General features: G+C 48.1%; 1 protein-coding gene across 16 annotated transcripts in view; it reads right to left on the minus strand.

Moving 5' to 3' along the window:
* Nucleotides 1-4,552: 4,552 nt before the first annotated feature.
* LOC119388286 (SH2 domain-containing adapter protein D) overlaps nt 4,553-21,675 on the minus strand; it is a 103,751-nt gene continuing 86,628 nt past the window's right edge. For 6 of the 16 annotated variants that reach the window (XM_037655978.2, XM_037655979.2, XM_037655977.2 and 3 more), the window contains 2 exons: nt 9,713-9,756; nt 4,554-5,505 (listed from right to left, as the gene is read on the minus strand). In XM_037655978.2, coding sequence (XP_037511906.1) covers nt 5,164-5,505; nt 9,713-9,756 — 386 coding nt within the window. In that variant the 3' untranslated portion in view covers nt 4,554-5,163. Of the gene's footprint in view, nt 5,506-9,712; nt 9,757-21,675 lie in introns of all 16 variants that reach the window. The other 10 variants (XM_037655988.2, XM_037655989.2, XM_037655986.2 and 7 more) reach the window with 4 other exon arrangements.

Below are 21,675 nucleotides of genomic sequence, written 5' to 3' on the forward strand. Positions count from 1 at the left end.
TTGCGAGGCAAATCTCGCGGTTGATCAACAAATGCTGGTCTCCTTCAACGACGCCTTCCAGGTTTGCTGGTTTTTGAGTGCCGACGGCAATGATGACGCTGGTGTGAGGGGGGGAGGGTGACATGGTATTCCAATGGTATTCCAGTACATTCAAGGCGTGCTTTCCTGGAGGCGTGTGCGGTGGTAATGCTTTTTCTGTGGATAGTGTTATCGATTCGGATCTCAGGTGGATGACTGCACCATGTAAGCTTAAGAAGTCCATACCAAGGATGACGTCTCTCGAGCAAAGCTGTAGCACAACGAAGCTGGCGGGATAAATCCGGTTGTTACTCTCGCTGTGCAGATTCCCACCGGCGTCACTAGATGTCCTCCAGCAGCCCGAATTTCGGGGCCTTCCCAGACAATCTTGACTTTCTTCAACTTCGTGGCTAACGGTCCACTGATGACAGAATAGTCGGCTCCGGTGTCGACAAGAGCTGTGACGCTGTGGCCGTAAGAACGTCGAGGTCGCTAGTTCGTCGTCTTGCATTGCAGTTAGGTCGTGGCGTCGGGTCACGGCTACGTCGGTTTGTTCCACTGTTTCCCCGTTGCGTCGTCAGGTCTTCTTCTGGCAGCGCGGTTTGGTAGTCAGCGCTCCGTCCAGTTTGCGCCGTGTTCTTAAGGTTTCGTCGTGGCGTCGTCGTCGTCGGCGGAGGATCTTCGGTAGTTCGTCGTACAGCAACCGCACCTCCATCGGTTGCTGCCCTTAGTTTTCCGGATACGGGCTAGGTGACCGGCCCCGGCTTGGGCCAGTGTATGGTCGGCGTTGGGGAGAGAAGTGGCGGCCTAGCGACGGCGATCGGGAAGATCCTCGGGCCTCGGGGTGTCCACTGCGCTCCTGCGAGGTAGTGGACGCGGCGCGCCAATGGCGAACCCATGCAGTCGCCATCTGTCGGTACTGGCAGCGGCGGTAGGTATGGCCAGCTTCTCCGCAATGGTAGCAGAGTGGGCGGTGGTCGGGGGCGCGCCAAACGTCGGTCTTCCACGGCGTGTATCGCTGGACGGCTGGCGGGCGGTATGACGTCGGTGGTGGCGGCGGAACTGCTCGGGCGGCGCGGCGTCTTGATGTGGGCGAGGAGGGGGGGGGGGGTTGCGTCAGGTTGCAGCAGCATAGCTCATTGCTTGCAGCTGCGGCGGCGCTGACTCGGGGGTGCCCAGCGACTGCTGGATTTCCTCTCGGACGATGTCCGCGATCGAGGCAACTTGAGGCTGGCACGACGGGAACATTCGACAAAGTTCTTCGCGCACTACGGCCCTTATGGTCTCGCGCAGATCGTCGGAGCCGACGGCTTGAACCACTGCGTTGTCTTGGATCAAGCGGCGGTTGTACTGGCGGGTTCGCATTTCCAGTGTCTTCTCTATTGTTGCCTCCGAGAGAAATTCCTGCACGGTATTCGATGGATTCCTAGTCCAGCGAAGAGCTGTTCCTTTACTCCTCGCATGAGGAAACGAACCTTCTTCTCTTCAGGCATATTGAGGTCAGCGTGGCGGAACAGCCGGGTCATTTCTTCCGCGAAGAGCGCCACGTTTTCGTTCGGCATCTGCACGCGGGTCTCGAGCAGAGCCTCAGCCCTCTCTTTGCGGACGACGCTCGTGAACGTGCCGAGGAACCTGGCGTGAAAAATGTCCCACGTCGTCAGGCTTCGCTCTTGGTTCCCGAACCAGGTCCGAGTGGCGTCTTCCAAAGCAAAATAGACATGCCGTAGCTTGTCTTTGCTGGTCCAGGCATCGAAAACGGCGACTCGGTCGTAGGCTTCGAGCCAGCGTTCCGGGTCTTCGAATGACGATCCGCGGCAGGTTGGCGGCTCCTTGGGCTACCGGAAAAGGATCAGTGCAGGCGGCACAGTGGCTGTCATCGTGGCCGCTTGCTTTGTCGTCTTGGCTCTTGTAATGTCAGGTAGGGATCTGAACTCCGGTTGTAGTCCTAGCTGCCTGCGGCTAGCTCGAAGATCCGGGATGTCTTTCGGTTCTTCTTGTTGACGACGTGGACTTGGATCACGGTCTTGCGGGGGCGTCCGGAACATGGACGAAGCAGCACCTCCACCAGATGTCGCGGGGTCGTGACGTCGACGAAGGAAGCAGCCGGCGTGTCGAAGATGAAACTCTTTTATTTGGCCGAACTTGTGGCCGGGAAAAGGAAAGTCAAACTACAGCAATACACACTGTACACTGATAGCGGCGAACAGATAGCGGCGAACAGATAGCGTCGGCCGTCGAAAAACAACATCACTGGAATGCGCAGTATTTTATACATCACGCATCGAACTTTCCAGCCTTATCACTGGTGGTCGCGCAAGCTCTGGAATAATCTTGACTTTTCGCGTTATGTGCGCAATCTTAAAGGGACTGTCTACCGCTCGGAAAAAATTTTCTGATTGTGGTGAAAATGGGAAGATCGTTCGTCACATCGGCGGCAACGAGCATACTTTTGTCCCATAAAAAAGGAATTATATTATTATTTTGATGTTGAAAATCGTGAATGACCGCTAGCGTCACCCAACGGCGATGTGGTTCAATCTACTGGTAGGACACGAAATCCTTGCAGGTAGACCCATTTTGCTTGAAAACAAACATGTATAACTTAAAATTCTATTTTACGCACTTGAGGCAGCTTTCGGTTGCGTCAGAGAGTAATTTTTGGCCTTTTTTTCCTCACGCGTCTAAAAAGCGCCCGGTGGCGCTGCTTGCGGATCCGCCTTAGATTTCGTCTACTTCCAACTCATGCGCTATGCCATGCGGCCCTACGGCTGGTCGTACTGCGCCGCTGTATTGTTGTTTGGATGTCTCACATGTGCTGCGCTGTGAAGGCGTGCATTTATATATTCTACATTTTATGAATCAGTTTGGCTTGGATTACAGCAGCAGTGCTAAAATAAACGCATAGACTGCGAGAACAACAAAAGAAGTGTTCTGTAATTGTTTAATAAGGCTTCATTTAAGCGCTAGCGCGCTGAAAACGACTGTTACATTCATTACATTAGTTTTCAGCGAAAATAATGTAATCCTACAGAAATCACACGTGCTTTCGGTTTTAATTTTTACCGGCACAACAATCGTCATGGCGCCCACCAACCAGTGTTGCGGGCATGTTTCAAGCCAATGGAAGAAGACCGAACGCAGATCGAAAAATTCTGTTTTAAAATTTCTACTCACTTTCCAGAGAATACCGCTGCAGGATTGGACACTTCAGGCTGTATGCTTTCGATTGCGGTACAAAACAGAAAAGCGATGAAGGACGGTAGACAGTCCCTTTAACAAAATGATCTACTACAATTTGGAATCTTCATTCTGGCGCGCTTTGCGCAAGGCAGCAGCTACACGCGCACGGTAACAGAAAACAGAAAGGAAGCGTGTGTGGCAATATGATTCAAAGTCCACAATTAATGCACAACATCGATAGCGTGCACGGCTTCATTTCTGAGTGCATATGGACCATTACGTACCTTTAACATGACTGAATGAGACTTACCTCAAAGTATACGTCCTACACGGTGTAATCGCGACTTGGGAAATGCATTTCGCTTTGAGTCGGGCGTCGTTTTCGTCGATCGTCTGCTCTTCACCGTAAATGTGATTGACGATCAGCCTTTCTCCTTTTATCAGGTTCGCTTTTCGGAAGTGCCTGTCCAGCTTGAAGATATTTTGAAGCCGCAACTGCAGGCGGTACATTGTGAGGCCCGCAAGTGCACCGCGAGAGCTCCGCACGTGCACAGAAGCGAGAGGCAGCGCGTCGGAGAGAAGGGAAAACGGGCGCTGTCTGCCCCCAGTTTCTATTTTTCTGCCAGAGATGGCGCTGCCTGTCAAGAGTAGCAGCGCCTCTAAAAGGCAGCGTCTCGTGCACCGCGCGACGCACGAGACGATCCCACACAGAACACCGACTCTGCCGCTCATCCTGCCAAGAACGTCACGTCGACGTTGGCGCCAGCTTTTCCAGTGGTGGGCCTCGCACCCAAGGAGGTTAAAAAGTTCGCACCCAATAGTAAAAAGTGCAAATAAACACTCATATGCATTCACTGCTCTGCGGTGCGTACTGTGGCCATTGTTCCTTGAGCGTGAGACAGAGCCTGTGCAGGCTGTAGTGTGTTTGGCAACCTGGTAAGTTGTGTTGCACTCAGATTCACGAGTGCGAGGGGTGCACTTTGTACGCCACTGCCTTGAGCATGCAGAAGTGTTGTGCTTCCCGCTGGCGTGTGCCAATTGCTGGCCCGATGCATTCGTGACTGCCATGCTGCACCAAGACGCTCCCACAGCGCTTCAGCGCTGTAATTTGCTTCGCTGCTCCTTACATGGCGGCGCCATCACTGTCAAAGTGGAAGGCATACTTAACACGTTCGCATCCAAGAAGAATCTGTGTACGTTTGTAGTGTAGTGGCCAGCGTGTCTGGCTCCTTTGCTCAGAAGTCGTGGAGTCGTTGCCCTTACAGTGCCTCAGTTATCTTGTAATGGAAGAGTCATTGCAACCTCTAAAATTCCTCCACAAAGTAAACAGAGCTACAACCATCACACTATGCAGCATAAGTACAGTATCTACAAGGGAGAAATGAAGGGCAATGCACTTTTATTCACATGTGGACATCGTACGTAAGGCACATTCAGTTGGACCACCTCGTGACTTTGTGAAGCACACACAATGTCTTAGTGTCTCTTAATGTACAAGAGTCGTGGATTGAAAAGCAAAAGTTTACAACCAAGTAATGCACATAGTAAGTTCATTTCCAGCATCTACAGTTCGTGTCAGATCGGCGTAGAGCAATTGCTTATAACAGTCGTTATAATAAGACAAAACAATGTTGCCTTTCAATATGTATGTAATGTACATGTGGACTGAAAAACAAACAGTGCCATGAAGGTAGATTTTTGTTATGCTACATGATCACCAATTCAAACAAACGGTTTGTGAAGTATCAGCACTGAAATAGTGAAAATATCAGTAAAGAAAGACGAACAAGCATGGCACAGCTAGACAAGAGACAAATGAAGTGGCTGCAAGTGTGGGCAGCAAATCTTGGCACAAGACAGCCATGCTGGCTGGGAAAGGCTGAAGGGTCACAGGATGTCTTGCGAAGGTAGGGAACCTGAGACGCAGTGATATGGGTGTCGGCCATTATGATACTTGTGACACACTCAGGTGAGCGGAGGAAGGGCAAGTGTTGTGCGGCCTGCAGGGCAGCCCCGCGATGTCAGCAGGATAGGCTCGCGGCAGTGGTGCTCCACCAGCTGCCCCAGTGAGTCAAAGCTGCGCTCGCACGGCTTCTCACTGCCTAGTGCCAGACGTCCATCGGTGCGCCGCCGCACACGCAAATGAAAGGGCCGGCCACCAAAGCGCAGGCTGAGAGCAAACGGGGCCTCACCGCGACTCGGTCGCACCACAAAGCTGCCGTCACGGGCACCCGACAGGAGGCGCTCGGCCTCGGCACGCTCCACGCGCACCAGCCACGGGGGGTCCTCACCAGGATCCTCCTGCTGCTGTGAATGAAAGCAACATCTTTCATGCCCACTCTAAGGTGAACACAGCCAAAGGCGTATCTACCGGGGGGGCAAGGGGAGGTCTAGCCCCCCCCCCCCCCCCCACTGAGCACTGTTGGGGGGTGGAGCCCCCGACTTTCGGCAGTGGTTATGGTCGGCTGCAGACTGGGAAACTAACAAGTCAGGCGAAGTTTTACTTGAACGCAGCAATAGCGTAATTATGTAATAAAATTTGTCCGACGATTCTGCTGCGACGACTGTCCTCCGTGTGTCATGACCAGGCACTGTAGGCTACCTGCGGTGCGGGCTGCCTATTCCACACTTGCGCGCCTTGCGCTCCAGCAATGCAGAGGAGGCTGTCGCTCAGCAGCAACATCACATCAATCTGTCATGATTTTGTTTTGTTCTGCCTGGCCTGAAATTTAAGTAATCGGCGACGCAAATATAGGCGGTAACCAGTAAACGTTAGTCCGATCAAATGCTTTCCTCGTTCAGGAAATTCAGTTCCTTTCTTTGAAAACAAATAGCATCGCCACTGCTCCATATCCAAGCTGCTGCGAGTTGAGTGCGCAGAAGTGTCCAGTATTTTAGTTGTGCCTATCCAGGACAGCTAAAATAGATTCCCACTTTAGTCTCCGATTCGCCTGCTTCACTTGGTTTATCATATGGTAGCCTGCAGCGATCGTGGCGACTTGTAACAAGGCAGCGGACTCAAACACATTGAGAAGCCCAGCTTTCAAGTTTGCCCCGTTACTTGATCGACCTCACCAGGGAGATTATCAGCGTCCACGGTTTTCTGGACTAGGCTGCCCACCTGCAAGGGATTGTGTCTGTTCCTAATGTTTATTTCTCCATCTATCTCTTTGTCAGCAACGATGAGTTCACAAGAGATTTGTACACGCGCAAAAACAGCTCAACATCGTTATACTACATCTGAAAGTATCTATTATACACGTATGAATCCATCTCGCCACTGCTATAAGCAGCCGCTGCCAATGTGATTGGCGGGCAGCCTTCTTAAATTACGTTAAGAAAGGGACACTGTTTGGCTATTCCAAAAAATGAGTTATTGTTCAGCACAGTGATGTGCTGCTTATTGTGCACACTTGATTTTAATGCTGTGAGTTTTCGCAGACTGGTGACGTCGCGTAACAAGGAGGCGATTTTACGGCACATTGAAAATTTTTGACGAATAGCGAAGAACCAATGACAAAGAATACGCCGTATTGAAAATAGTTCATTTATTTATTTTTGTTATGCAGTCATGCGTAAGTGGTAATTACGCGGTGGATCACTTACGCGTCATGTTGTTGCGTCGTTTTACGAGCAGGTGCTGTGAGCATGACCCCGAAAATTTCGACCAATCATTAGCAGCTAACGACCTATACGGAAGGAAACAATGCGGGGTTGTTTAACATTACAGTCGCCCACATTTTTTTTCAAGAGAAATTTCGGCTTACACAGTTTGCGTAGGCTGTTTACTTGGAGGAACCGGAGGGGAGGAGTGAAGGGCCACTTCACCGCTTTTCCGTCCTCCCCCCCCCCCCGCCCCCCCATCCAAGCTGGGAAAAGTAGGAGGACAAGGAACGACATGTAGTGTATAAATTCGTAGTCACAATCTTATAACTGTACACAACCAGCTCAATGTGATATCCTTAAGTATTGATCGACTGAACTTGAGCTTCTCCTTTACATTATATTAGAGGGCTCTAACAGTAAAGAAATTGGCACTCGGCTTATCCTGAAGACTTCTGAAGTACCTCGCTTTGTCAGCCACATGTTTTGTTTAATAAGTGAGAATTTAAGGTACTAGAGTCATGCAAGTTCTTTATACTCATCGTATTCACAACGCGAAACTGAGACTGTGAAGTTTGCAGATGTAATGCTCAGATGAAGAACAGGTTAAATGTGGCTGCAGTTCTTAAACTTCACGGTAATATTTCCAAAATTTTCTTAAACGCTGCTGCGTGAACAATCTGTTTGTGCAGATTGTTCTTTGATTTAAAGCAGACAGCTTTAAAAAGCAAGTCATCTGATTAGCTCTATGAATATAAAAAATCGCTTTAAATCAAGTGTGTGTATATATATATATATATATATATATATATATATATATATATATATATATATACACGGCGGACAGAGTGAGCGACGCTAGCCCCCCCACTCGCGAACGAGTTGGTACGCCACTGAACACAGCTCAGCATGGCCAGACTCCGCAGAGTGTGGCTGCACATCAAGGACCAATGGGTGATGCTACAGCACAGATCCTTTCCCATTCTTCTGAATGCATTTGTGAGATCCGACCCTGCGGACGACATAGCCTTGGGCAGAGGTGAACTTTACTTGCTTGCTATCCTGGTGTGTCGAGTCATCGATTCAGCGCTGTGTTGCACGGTGTGTGAGTTGTATTGCACTGTCATGCTATGTGTAATTCAGCTAGAGAGCTGACTATGTGCAAATAAATGTCCCTTTGTTGCGTTGTACTACGCTGTACTGTGTCCCTTGATCCCCGAGTGCGAAAAAAGAAGTGGGCTTGCAAATTAGGACAGTGGCTGCACATTGGAGGGAAATGTCCCATTCACCTATTATACGTATATATGTTACACATACAGGTACACACAATGCATGGAGGTGCGAAGCTTCCAAAACAAATCATGGCTCAGCCCATGAAGCTGCAGAAGGGGCAACTGCTTCTCAAGAGCAGCACACACTGGTAACTTGCCTGCTAATGTGCACCTGTGTCATAAGCCACGAAGAATGCGCGCAATGGTTAGCACAACTGTCAACTTCTGTCTATTTAGAACTCTGCACTCAAGCAGAAATGGGCTGTTTTGTCCACAAAAGCATGTACAGCTCATTCACCTCATGAAAAGTAGATGGCAACATTTAATTAACGAAAAAAAAAGTCGTTCTTTGCTGCACCAAGCTCGCAGCCTGCCAGGTTGGTCCGAGCTGATAGCTTTGAAGGAATGCACCCCTTCCTTCACTCGAAATTTTTAAGAACGTAAAAGCGCACTAGAGACAACGAGACAAAGAAGGAACACGCGTGCACACACATAGCGCCACGTGTGTTTCTTCTTTGAGTCTGTTTCTAAGGAACTTTTACCGTTCTTAAAAATGGACTACCAACATGCCCAGAATGCCACCTTAGTATTCTCTCGAAACGTTGCCCATGGACCTTTTGTTCTTCAAGGAAGCCACCAGCAGCTCTGCCTGATTTATCCAATTACCAAAAGAGCTTTAAACGGAGGGTCAGTTGCAATACTCGCCGTAGATAGCAGAATAAAAGCTAAGCGGACTGCAGCAATCTTGAGTCTTACTCCAAGTCTAGCATAGCCACAAGAATAGAGAGCGACGCTGGCCAGAATTTGAAACCACCCCAAGATGTGAGGCTGTGATGGTTTACCTACTTCCAACATACTTATAAAATGAAAAAAGTATGCGTGAACATCGCACATTTTAGAATGGGGCATTCGATTTAGCAAGATGCAGTGGCCGTGTGCTTCCATTCCTGCCTTTCACAGATTTTCAGGAAAACAAACACACACACACAGCAGCGCTCTTCTTTGTTGTTGTTGTTTTTTTTTTCAAGCAAAAGCCTTAGAAGCCTCATCAGATGCAAAAAAGTGACCGTCAGTGTCAACATGAGGGATGCAAAAAAATCAACATCATATATGACATCGCCACGACATCATCATGGCATCATCACATGACATCATTGGTTGGTTAAATGTGGGCCGATCCCGGAGGCACTGCAAAACCATGGTACATGCAGAAAGCTTGCAATGGTTCAAATCCCGTGGGCAGTGCTAGACCGCGATAGGTATCAATTGACCAAGAAGAAAGAAAGGCTTCAAATGCATCAGGGACCGTATGACTCTTGGAAAGGAGGCTCATATAAAAACTGGCAGAGCTTAGAAAACAATGTAGCCCCGGGGGACTTGAGCACCGACCACCACCTCTGAGGAAGATGAGGTTGGCACATCTGCTATTCAGAAAATATAATGTTTGCCCGTCGGTCGCGCCGTAATCCTGAGTCCTGTTCTTTACGTGTTGCAACAATATAGTATAAAGAAATAAAATGTACAACTAAAGCACAAAAAAAAAATCTACCAAATAATTTTTAATGTCGAGTTCTGCAAACAGTCTGATACTCTTGTCAACGTTCCACTTTTTGAAGAGACTGGTTTATTAGAAGGCTCACCTGTACACGTGGCACTGGAGGCAGTGGACGGCTTAGGGCGGCAGCTGGAGGAAGATAAGGCAGTGGCATAGTTTTTCAATAATGTTTAGTTTATCTTTTCAACCCATTATGATTCAACTGCTCTCCTATTCCTTCTTGATGGGAAAATTTTGTGCGCAAAAACAAGGTAATTACCAGAATGAGAGAGACGGGACGGGTGCTACAACTAAAGCACAAACAACGGTAGCACACATCCTTTCTCTGTCATTCTGGTGAATTGTCTTTTTTTTTGGGGCACAAAATTTCTCATCAGATATGCACCATCTCGCCGAATTTCCAGTTTGGTTAATCCATTTCTTCTTGAACACTCTTAAAGATGTTCGACACCCCTTTTTGAACGTAGTCTGAAAATGCTGCCAATAAGTTGTCAAGGCATCTGTAAACATGCACCAAATATTATAAAACTGCATGCCGCAGAAAATTCAGGATTTAATTTCAAAGACAGCTAAAAATTGCCCGCTCTCCTCCTGGCAAACTATGCTGCCAACAAGACCGATTACATAGACAAAGGGAAGGCCACAGTCATTTGCTGGTGTCATCACCCCAATAACATCCTCGGCAAATTTATATTGTTTGTTTTGCGTTGAATAAATTAAAAAAATACAAGTGTCTCTTTTCAAAACCCCGAGAAATGAACTCAGAATTTACAGTCTTTATCAACGGTCCTCTGCTTACAGTTTCGTTTTCTCCTACATTCATGTGAGTTGGCATGCAGCATATTTCAAACACTTCATGTCAGAGTGTCACTTGTCTCGTGTTGAACCCACTACGAGAGTACTTACAGACACGTCAGCAAGATTTTTTGCACAACACTGGTGCTGGCACAGGGCGGCACCTCGTAGTGACTCTTTGTGCTCGCAAACACATTCAGAGAAAGAAAAAATTACGAAGGCCATGACATGTGCTAACGTAGCTTTTTCCCGTGTATCATCCCCGTTTAACTTCCAGAGCGCTCATGAGGACGAAAGAAGAAAAAAATGTGCTTGGATTCTCGTGACAATTCCTCTAATGGAATTTACAAATTTTTTGCGGTCCGATTCGTGGGGAAATGAACAGCTAGGTTTTTCTAGGATTAATCAGAAAAGTGTTGCAGGGCCCGTTAAAAAGATTTTAGTGGACAGCTTAATACCCATGTCACACATGCATGAACGAAAGAAGTGAGATGGATCAAGGGCTTGCTTTTTTTGTTAGACAACCTAATGAAGCCAGGAAAGGTATGAAGAATGTTACTTATAGTCTTTCAATGTAATGCAGTCATTCTTACAATGATGGAGAGGAAGAAAAGTAGGTGAGAAAATTACTTTGCCACCGGTCGGGACCAAACCTTGGAATAACGCGTTGGCTTCGTTGGGTTGTGTCTAACCCTTGATTCGTCCATTCATAGCAAGGGTCTCGTTCCGGCAGACTTGATTCCTTAGGTTGTGGGCGAGAGTTTATTGGCTAGCTGCCACCTCGTGCTACATAGATCCCGTGCTGCATAACGCCAGCTGTCAAAAAAAGGTGTTCCATACTTGCCATCATGCCTACAAGGGGCGCTGACCAACACTCTAGGATTACATGCACAGATATACCCAAGAAAGTGGACGGGAAAATTACTGCCCCTGTAGCTCAATTGGCAGTGCATCGGACGCTTTATCCGAAGGTTGAAGAGGTTCTGTCCCTACAGGCGACGAAGTTGTTCTTTATCCACTTTAATTACTTTCCATTTGTCATAATTACTTAAAGATTACAGTTAAAGACTACAGAAAATGTCCCTTTTACCTTTCTTGGCTTCATCGTCCGTTGGTTTCACTAAGCACTCATGAACTGCTTCGTCTTTATGCCAAAGGAGATTCACCAAGTGTCACACGGTCATCCTTACACTGAGGAAGTTGAATGGAACTTTTGAATGAACGGGTTTGGTGATCTCCTTTGACGATGTAGGAGATACTCTCGTCCCCTGCAGCTGTACTTGTGAAAAAGACTGAGGACACAAAATTGCCCCAGTAAACACAACGGAGAATTTTAGCAACATTGAAAGCTGTTTTGCTGCATAATCCATTTTTAAACACATGTGCTGTTGAGCGCACCTATTTTTTGCACCATACAGGGGTGCATCAGCTGAAATAGGATTTGGAGCAATTTTTGGAGCAGCAAAATGTTGCTTTTGGAGCACAAAAACCCAAATTTGGAGCAGGTCGCGAAAAAAAAATTTGAGATTTTTAGCACGAAATCCCAAATTTGGAGCAGTATAACAAAGAAGGCTTACTTCTAGACACGAAAGCAAAAATACGTACAAACGATTCAACATCAGCTAACTCGTGCACAGTGTGGAGCATAGCTAGCCAACAAGTGGCGCCCCCTACGCATCAGGGAAGAAACCCGGGACGACAAAGGTTAGAGGGAGGGACCGCGGGGGGCATGGCGTCCGGCAGCTACGAATAAAGAGCCCGTTCAGTGTCTTTTACAACCGAGCTCCTAAACAGACGTCACTCCCGGACCGGGAATAGAGACACCACAAACTGGCGACGAGTATCACCCGTGCTGGAGAGAACTAGAAGATATGTCAGGGAACTGACGCTGCAGCTAACGGACGAAGATAGAGCACAAAGCCGTGCAACATAGAAGCCATTCTGCCCGCCTTCCCGCCATTCGGCCCGTACTCCGATCCAACGTCGCTCGCTCAGCGGTGGACTAAATGGCAAGCACGTTTTGAAAACTTTCTGCTAGCAGCAAAACACAGAATGAAGCTCGCAAACGCGCGATGCTGTTGCACTACGCCGGAGATGCAGTGCACGATAATAAAAATGTTGGGTCCGAGTGAGAATCGAACCCAGGCCGCCTGCGTGTCAAGCAGGTGTTCTATCACACAGCCACGCCTCTACTTGGAGCTGCACTGAAAGTAACTTTCATGCTTCACAAAAATACGCATCAGGTGTCACAGTACGAGATGTAATATCGCAGTAGTATTGCGTGGTTCAAGCGTACATTGTCATCGGGCGTCACACCATGTCAATATCATAACGACTTGGTGGTTTAAAGACAGCCACGCATCACAAAAGGCACACACATTATTGAGCGTATTCCCTTAAGACCACGTAGTGGGTGCATCGCAGCTTCGAAAAAGGTTCTCGCGCATCATGTCGCGCATAATTGCTCCTGGTTTAAAGCATGCTACCTATTACATAAGGCACACACCTTATTGCGCGCATTCTGTTAAACACTCGTAGTGTTGGAAGTGCGCACTAGGGCCAGGATATTGCTATCGCGTTCAACTCTTAAAGGCGAAGCTTAAGCGTTCCCCAATTTTTTTTTCTGACGCTTCCGGATCGAGGCACGGACTACGCCACGGCGGTTGCCAAGCTCAACGCACATTTCGCGCCAAAAAAGAACGCGGTGTACGAGGGACACGCCTTTCGTCAAGCAAAGCAAAGCACCGAAGAAACTGTCGACAAGTTTCAAGTTAGACTGCGAAAGTTGGCCGCGACGTGCGAGTTCGCGAACGAAGAACAAGAGATCCTCTCGCAACTGATAGAAGGCACGAACTCAGCTAAGCTGCGCCGAAGTGCACTACGAGAGCGTGATGTTACACTGGAGAAACTCATGGAAATTGGCCGCAGCCTCGAGACAGCAGAACTTCAAGCAGCCAGCATGGAAAGCCGTGAGCGCCTCGAACCGGTGCAGGCAGTTTCAAAGAAGAAGCAGTGGCGGCGCGGCCCGCCTCCGAGCAACCAGACAAAGCACAAACCGTCAAGCGACCGAGCAGAGAGCAAGCAGTCCCAGAAATGCTGCACCTGCTGTGGAGCAGCGTGGCCTCACAAAGGAGGTAAATTGAGCTGTCCAGCTTAAGGAGCCATATGCCACAACTGTCAGAAAAAAAATCACTTTGCCAAATTCTGCAGACAAAGACCAAACGTACAGTTTGTTGACGTCGTGTGCACCTCTGCAAGCACAGAGCAAAGCACAAGCATGGAAGACTGTTTTTTACGTGCAAAGCCACAGCCAAGAACTACCAGTGGTAACAGTGTCTATCAATGGCACATCACTCGAGTTTTGTGTAGACTCTGGAGCTGGAGTAAACGTCATAGATGAGACGACTTGGCAAAAGCGCCTACTTATGTCGCAGCTAGAACCCACAACCACAAAACTGGTACCATATGGAGTCACTCAAGGAATCCCAGTCATGGGAAAGTTCTTAGCAACGTTTCGTGCCCAAGGCGAGGTCGTCGAAGCTGCAGTATATACGTCGTCAGAGGAGCACACCGATCACTCCTGAGCTACAAGACAGCATCAGACGATACTTCATCACGACACTTCATCAGACGACAGCTCATCACGATACTTCAGCTGGTCGCTGAACACAGCAGTGTTGATGCGAAGGAACAGTTCCCAAAGCTGTTTGGCAAGATTAGCAAGCTCAAGAACTTCCAAGTCAAGCTTAACATCTCAAAAGATGTCAAACCAGTAGCCCGACAACACCGTCGCATCCCTTTCCAATTGAGGAAAGCACTGTAGAACGAACTCACACGCCTGGAGCAGCTTGACATTATTGAGAAAGTCACCGGACCAACACCCTGGGTGTCATCGATAGTCATTGTTCCCAAACGTCATTATCCTAATGCAGTGAGAATGTGCGTCGACATGCGAGAAGCCAACACTGCCATTGCTACAGAACGACACATCATGCCCACTGTAGAAGATGTCATCAGCATTCTAAATGGTGCTGCCTCCTTTTCAAAGCTGGACCTCAAAGAGGGCTACCATCAGCTCGAGCTGGCCGAGGATTCCAGGGTAATAACCACGTTCTCCACCCACTGTGGCTTAAGGAGATACAAGAGGCTGTTGTTCGGTGTCAATGCTGCCGCAGAAATATTTCAAGATGCCATAAGACAATTACTTCCGGATGAGGATGGTATTATCAACGTCAGCGATGACACCCTCATCTCTGGACGCACCGTAACAGAACACGACCGAAGACTTCGTCTGGTACTAAAGCACCTGGAAGAAGCTGGGCTCACTCTGAATGAAAACAAGTGCGTCCTGGGCACTAACAAGCTGAAGTTCTTCGGGCACGTGTTTTCTTCTGCAGGAGTCAGTGTAGGCCCAGAAAAGGTCGAAACAGTAGCCGCAATGACACCACCGAAAAACCCAACTGAGGTGAGAAGTCTCCTCGGCATGATAAACTACAGCAGCCGATTCATTCCTCGCCTAGCCCTGATGGTAGAGCCACTGAGAAAGCTCACACATGCCGGTGCAGAATTTTGCTGGAATAAAGAGCACCAAGACGCCCTGGACAACGTAAAGAAAGAAATATCGCAAACGCGCACTCTGGCATATTTTGATCACACAAGAGACCCACATCGTAACAGTTATGCTGGACCAGAAGGGATAGCGGGAGTGCTAGCGCAAGAAGACCCAAGAGACAAAAGCCGCAGCATTCTGGCCTACTTCAGCAGAGCTCTAACCCCCACATCGACCGTGAAATGTTGGCCATAGTGGCAACTATTGAGCACTTTCGGATATACCTTGCCGGAGGCAATTTCACGGTGAAGACAGACCACCTGCCCCTGGTGTCTATCATACGAAAGCCAAGCACTAAGCTCTCAGCAAGGCTTGAACGTCCCCCCCTAAGCCTAAGGCTACAGCATTACAACTTCAACATTGAACACATTGCTGGGAAGGACAACCCTGCAGACTACCTTTCAAGACACACACCAACCACCAACAGTGTCGTCACCTGTCAAGAAACGTGTGCAACAGAAGAGTACATCACCTTCGTCGTGGAATCCACCATCCCAATGGCACTGACCACGCAAGAAGTCGAGAAAATGTACACTGCAGATCCTCAGATGCAGCTTTTGATTAAGACTTTGCGGACAACTGACCCAAAGACCTGTGAAGACATGTGGAAGAGCCACAAGCTGAAACCATTTGCGCAAATCAAGGACGAGCTCACAGTCTCCGAAAATGACATTGTGCTTAGAGGAACGAGACTAGTAATCCCTGAAAGAGCACAATCCCAAATCGTCTCCCTCGCGCACAGAGGCCATCAAGGCATCGTGAAGACCAAACAACTATTCAGGGAGAAAGTGTGGTTTCCAGGGATTGACAAGAAAGTAGAAGAGGCAAAAAAGACTACGAAGCATGCCAGAGAACTGTGACTGAGAACAAGATATCACCTCTAGTTATGACACCACTGCCAAGTGGACCGTGGCAGTCTGTGGCAGCGGACTTTGCTGGTCCCCTACCCGGCAACAAGCACGCCCTAGTGGTCGTTGACGAGTATTCGCGCTTTCCTGTGACAGCGACGCTTTCCTCGCTAAGTTCGAAGGCAGTGACGGAGAGACTAAGCGACATATTCACAGTGCACAGAATGCCAGAGACAAGACTGACAATGGTCCTCCGTTCTTTAAGAAGGACTTCGCCCAGTTCATGAATTCATGTGGAACTCGTCATCACCGCGTCACTCCCCTGTGGCCTCAGGCAAATGGAGAGGTCGAAAGGTTCATGAGAAATATCAAAAAGCTTGTGAAGAGTGCTGGCGTTGAGCAGAGAGACTGGCAAGCAGAGCTAAACGAATTCCTTCTGAATTACAGAGCAACGCCCCATTCAACCATAGGCAGTGATGCTACCGAGGACTTGATTTGGAGCAATTTTTGGAGCAGCAAAATTTCAGTTCTGGAGCACTTTGGAGCAGCAAAATTTTCATCTTGGAGCACTTTGGAGCAGATAATTTTGCATCTGGGAGCGAATTTTACATCCTGGAGTGCACTACAGAAGCATATTGCAATAACATTCAAGCACCGGAATATTACTATGGGGCTCTTATGAAGGCTAGAAATATTTCGATTCATTGCAAATCTCATGGAAAAAATCATCTCAGGAGAACTCCATACTTCACTCGCTAATGAAAAAATAAGGGCTCATGCAGTTGAGTGTTCTGAATTAACCTCTTCGGCGATTATTTTCGACACTAGCAAATAAACAGAATACCAGATCAATAAAATTGCACTTTATGAAATAACACTCTAAATACATCTATGTGGTTATCAGCAGACATTGTAGACAAACGCCGTGATGTACAGCAGTGCCTCAATGGCAAAAGCCACACTGTCCCTAATGCATACCCCTAAGAAAACTCCAAGGCGAAAGCCAGGTTCTTTTTCTTCTCGATCGACGGCTTGATCCTCCCCCTCCTTCTCTACAAGCTATCTGCACCTCACCTGGTTTTGCGCTAGCTCCATGATCGGCGCACCGATTACGGAAGCAGTGTAAAGCGACGATGTCGTGATGGCGTCATCACGTGCCATGATGACGTCACAAGTTTTGACGATCTACGACGTGATGATGACGCCATCACATGATTATTTTTGCATCAATCGATTGACGCCGCCGACGGTCAATTTTCGTGTTTGATAAAGCATCTGATGCTTTCGCATTAATATTGCGTATTGAACGTTAACAACCTGGCCTTACATACCAAACTGTCCTCCACCATGTCACCTCCTTGCCATGCGCGAAACAGCTTCGCTTATCATCCACTTCACAGAGTGAAATGGCTCCTCAACTTTTTTTAAATGTTTATTGTGATAACAATTATATGGACGCTCTCCGCGGATTTTTGCCGCCGCCATAAAGACCAAGTTAATAACATCACCACGCGCATTCTAGCCGCGGGTAAAAGCTCGCGAGCGCTGGCGACGAACGCGGCTGAAGCGGAGATTAAGCTAGCTAGCCGGCCGTCTGTCTCCGTCGCACGGACAGCGCATGAGATACCATCTTCCCGCGTGCTGGCCTGCCGTCGATTGCTCATCAAACAGAGAGGAAACGCCCCGCCCGTCTTTCGTAAGGAGCATGAAAGGACGCCAGGAAAGCGGGGGGCGAGGGGACCGCATCGTTCGAAGGGCGCAGTCGCTTGCGCGCGCGCCATCTCGAGGCATCAGGAGACGGCTCGTAAACTTGCTGTGCTCTCAACGCTTACTTCGTGTTTAGAGAACTCAGAGCAAGAAAACGCTTCGGTTCCTGGAGCGGCCATATTCCCTTAAACCAGTGTTTTGTTGAGTTACGCGAGATCGAATCCAAAAGAGTTAGCTACTAGCCTTACTTCGTTTAACAATACAATTTGTAGGTATCGCATTCATTGCTTCGCCCTTAAGCGAAACAGTTTTTTTACCCGTCAGCTATTGACCACCGAAAGCGAAGGGCGGACGTGTAACATATGCGTAGCCGCTTCACTGTGGGCCGTCAGCGACGGGCCCGCTACTGACAGCTGCGTATTTGCGGCTGCTCCGACCAGGAGATATGCTTTTATTAATCAGATGACATTTTTAAAAAAGCAAGCAAAATATTCTAATTGGAACTCTCGCTCGTGAGCTCGAAAGGGCAGGGCCTTTTAGGGGGTATTTACCGCAGAGTGATTACAAACTCGGACGTGCTGGTATAAGCAATTACGAAAAAGCTCTTCCGAATGAAGATCCATGGATAATGTATATCTGAGGAAAAGTGTGAACGCGTTTCCACCGTTCGCGTGCTCTTCCATAAACGCGAAGCACGGAAAATTCGATATTGTTCCACATATATACTGCTAGCGATCCCAGATTTCATTCCGCGATGTCCGGAAACAGAAGTGACAGACATTTTAGCAGCACACATGTAGTTATTACTGAACATTGCTTTCCTTACGTGCCGTGCGACGCTTGAAACGAGCTATCAGCAGCGTTTCTAGAACACACGACGTCCGCCGATGAATCGCCGTCGCACTTTCTCGCTACCGAGAGGCCTAGACGTCACGAGCCTCTGCGGAGAGCGCGTTTTGCTGTCGAGCCGACTTGCAGAACAGAAGCTGCGTCGGCACCGTGCATGGCATCGTGGCTTATTCGGGACGCACGCGCGAGCGCTATTTATTCAGCGGAATAATTCTTGGTCCATGGTTGCGACTTTGGCAGCCCCAAGATCAAGCTGCACATGTTCTGACGCGCCGGCCGTGCGATTGCCGGTGATAGACGCCCCAAAACCCGAGACTTTGGCGCAGTTTGGCGCAATTTTCGTCGATATTATCAGGATGACGCATGTAAGTACAATTTGGCGCACTTTGGCACAGTTGGCGCAGGAGTGGAATCACTGCATAGGTCTCACACCAGCTGAACTGCTATTTGGACGAAAAATCAAAACAAAACTTCCTGAAGTTCCAGAAAAGTGCACGCATGCCAAGCTGGCAGAAACGGACCTAAAGAAAAAACAGCAAATGAAGGCATACGCTGATTATAGAAGAAATGCTGCACCACACACATTCCAAAAGGGAGACACAGTACTTCTAAAGCGACGCTCGCCCCTTTCTCATGAGTCAGCCTACGAGACAGTCCCCTAGACAGTGACCAGAGTACAGGGAACAGCAATAACTTTTTCTTCGTTCAGCGAACTGGGAGCGCAGAAAAAAACACAAAGGACGAAGCGAGGAACCACATAAGACGAGCGCTCACTAACAACTGATTTATTTTCCACATCGGAAGGACACATTTACACACAAATTGCGCATGTCAAAAAAGCAATAACAGCAGAGCGAGACGGCAGACGGATTCTGAGGAATGCATCGTTCTTCAAATGCGTCGAGCGAGGTCAGCAACACAGCCCAATCACTGAGGATTAAGATGACTGCATCATCCTTACAAACTCATCAGAAGGTCACAGCACGCAGCCCAGCAGGCCCCCTAGATCCTCACCATCACCTGGCAGCAGTGAACCACCTTCGCCAAATGCCAGGCGAAATCCAGACCGTCAAGCCCGCAGGACCAAGCAGCAACTCGAGGCAGCAACATTGAACTTTGATTCTAAGGGCGCGGTCGCGATCGATGGCGCGCGCGCTATCTCGGCTGCCATCAGCGGGCGGCTCGTATATCCTTCTACGTGCTGCGCTCTCGATGCGAAGACACGGTGCAGAAAGAGCATCTTTACCTGGAGCGACCATATTTTCTTACACCAACGTTTTGTAGAGTTACGCGAGATCGGATACAAAAGAGTTTGCTGCCAGCCTCACTTCGTATAACATTACAATTTGTTGCTATCGCATTCAATGCTTCGTCCTTGCGCTGAAACTGTGACTTTTTTCTTTTGTTTCGTTGGGGGCTTAGGGTCTGCGCGTCTGTATTGGATGACGATGCCCACACCAACGCGGCCTCCATTTCTCGCTGAAATTTGTGCAACTGAGAAAGTTTTGAAGCTGGTCGGGCATTTTGATGCAGCGTGGCGCAATTTCAACAAATTTCACGGTTTTGGATCAGCTTGGCGCAAAAATATGGAATTGTATCAAATTGGCGCAGCCGTTGCATCCCTGACCATGCCTTGCAAACAGCCATCAGGCAGCCATTTTGTACAAGTATCTCTGTTCACATTGCTACACTTATGTCTCTGCATCTCACTCCATTCTTACTCTAGTGCTCTTCATTCGTCTCCACAGCAAGGGTCACAAGTACTGAACATGGCATATCAAGGAAGTAACAGCACGAGCACACACCCACAAGAGAGACGACACGGACACACAGCACTTGTGTGTTGTCTCTCTTGTGGGTGTGTGTTCCTGCTGTTACTCCCTTGATCTACGATGAACCAACTCGCCCAAAAAGTATTAATGAACATGGCACTTATCTCATCCAATACTGAATGGGCAACATAGCCGAGGTGACAGCACAATTTCAAAGCAATGAATGAACACTTTCAGTGCACCTCTCTTCACTCAATCAGTGTGCGGATAAGTAAAGTGTACTCAAAACAATAGTGCACTGTTGCTAGCATCCCTGTGGTCAGCAACACAGCGGTCAGCATGAGACAGGAAACAGGGCGCTTAAAATGCACACACAAAGTGCCAACTACGAACTGATTTACTAAAATAGACGATGGGAAATTCTAGTGCAGGTGCAACACAAGAGATACGACATGACATGGAAGCATTATCTCTGCTGTCTTAGCACCAGTGGTTCAAACAAGTGCATTTCAGCAGTGTGCTTGATTGGCCTGGTTGGTGCATAATAGATGAAGAATAAAACAGCGCTTAAGACGGGACGAAATGATCAAGGCCCTGTCTGTGTCTTCACCTACGTCTGCGTCTTCATCTGCGTGCATTTCCTACATGGTTGGGTGAAAGATGGCAAGGACAGTGAGAACACAGAGTGCAGTACAGTTCTAGCACACTAACATGGAAGCCTGAGCCACTATGGCTTCGGCATCACTTTTTTTTTATCAAACTAACTTTGCGGTCACTGTTTAGGGTCCACAGCCTATGCCTAATGTAAATTTCATAAAAATTGAGAAAGGGGACCAGGACGACCTGTTCGTTCTTATCAGTACTCAGCTGTACGTCGTTTGGCATAAAATCATAGTGGCATAGACAATCACAAGGTCCACAGTAGGATGATATGAGAAATCGCGGAGGCCTATGAAACTGGAAAATTAGACAATAAGCAAGCCTTCAGTGTTGCTATACAATTCCTCACTTTATCGCTGTTACTATTGCAGTGTTTGTTTTGGTCACGCCCTCAGATACATCTGCTATTAATCGATATGCGCCCCTGAACATTCATTTTAGCTTCTGTTTCCACTTCTTCGGCATATATTAGAAGACTGAGCGAAAATAAAATCTATAGCTGAAAGTAGCGCTGTGTCTGTGTCTTCATTCAGACGCACTTACACATTATATATCATGGATCCTAATTAACTAGATTGCGAACATGTTTTGGCCTGATTGTGAAGCCTCCGTAAAGATACTTTTTTCATGAGAAGGAAAACCTAGGCTAGTCGGTGATAATTCATTATTGAACAGCTTAGAGCGCTAAACAGACAAGGACGAAGAAAAGGAAGGTAACGACACAAATGCTGACTCACAACTACAGTTTATTAGAAGAAACAACACGAATATATAAAAAGACCAACCATGCCACAACAAAGCCTCCACA

The sequence above is a fragment of the Rhipicephalus sanguineus genome, chromosome 3 (assembly GCF_013339695.2).
Source record: "Rhipicephalus sanguineus isolate Rsan-2018 chromosome 3, BIME_Rsan_1.4, whole genome shotgun sequence".
In the NCBI taxonomy this organism is placed as follows: Eukaryota; Metazoa; Arthropoda; class Arachnida; order Ixodida; family Ixodidae; genus Rhipicephalus; species Rhipicephalus sanguineus.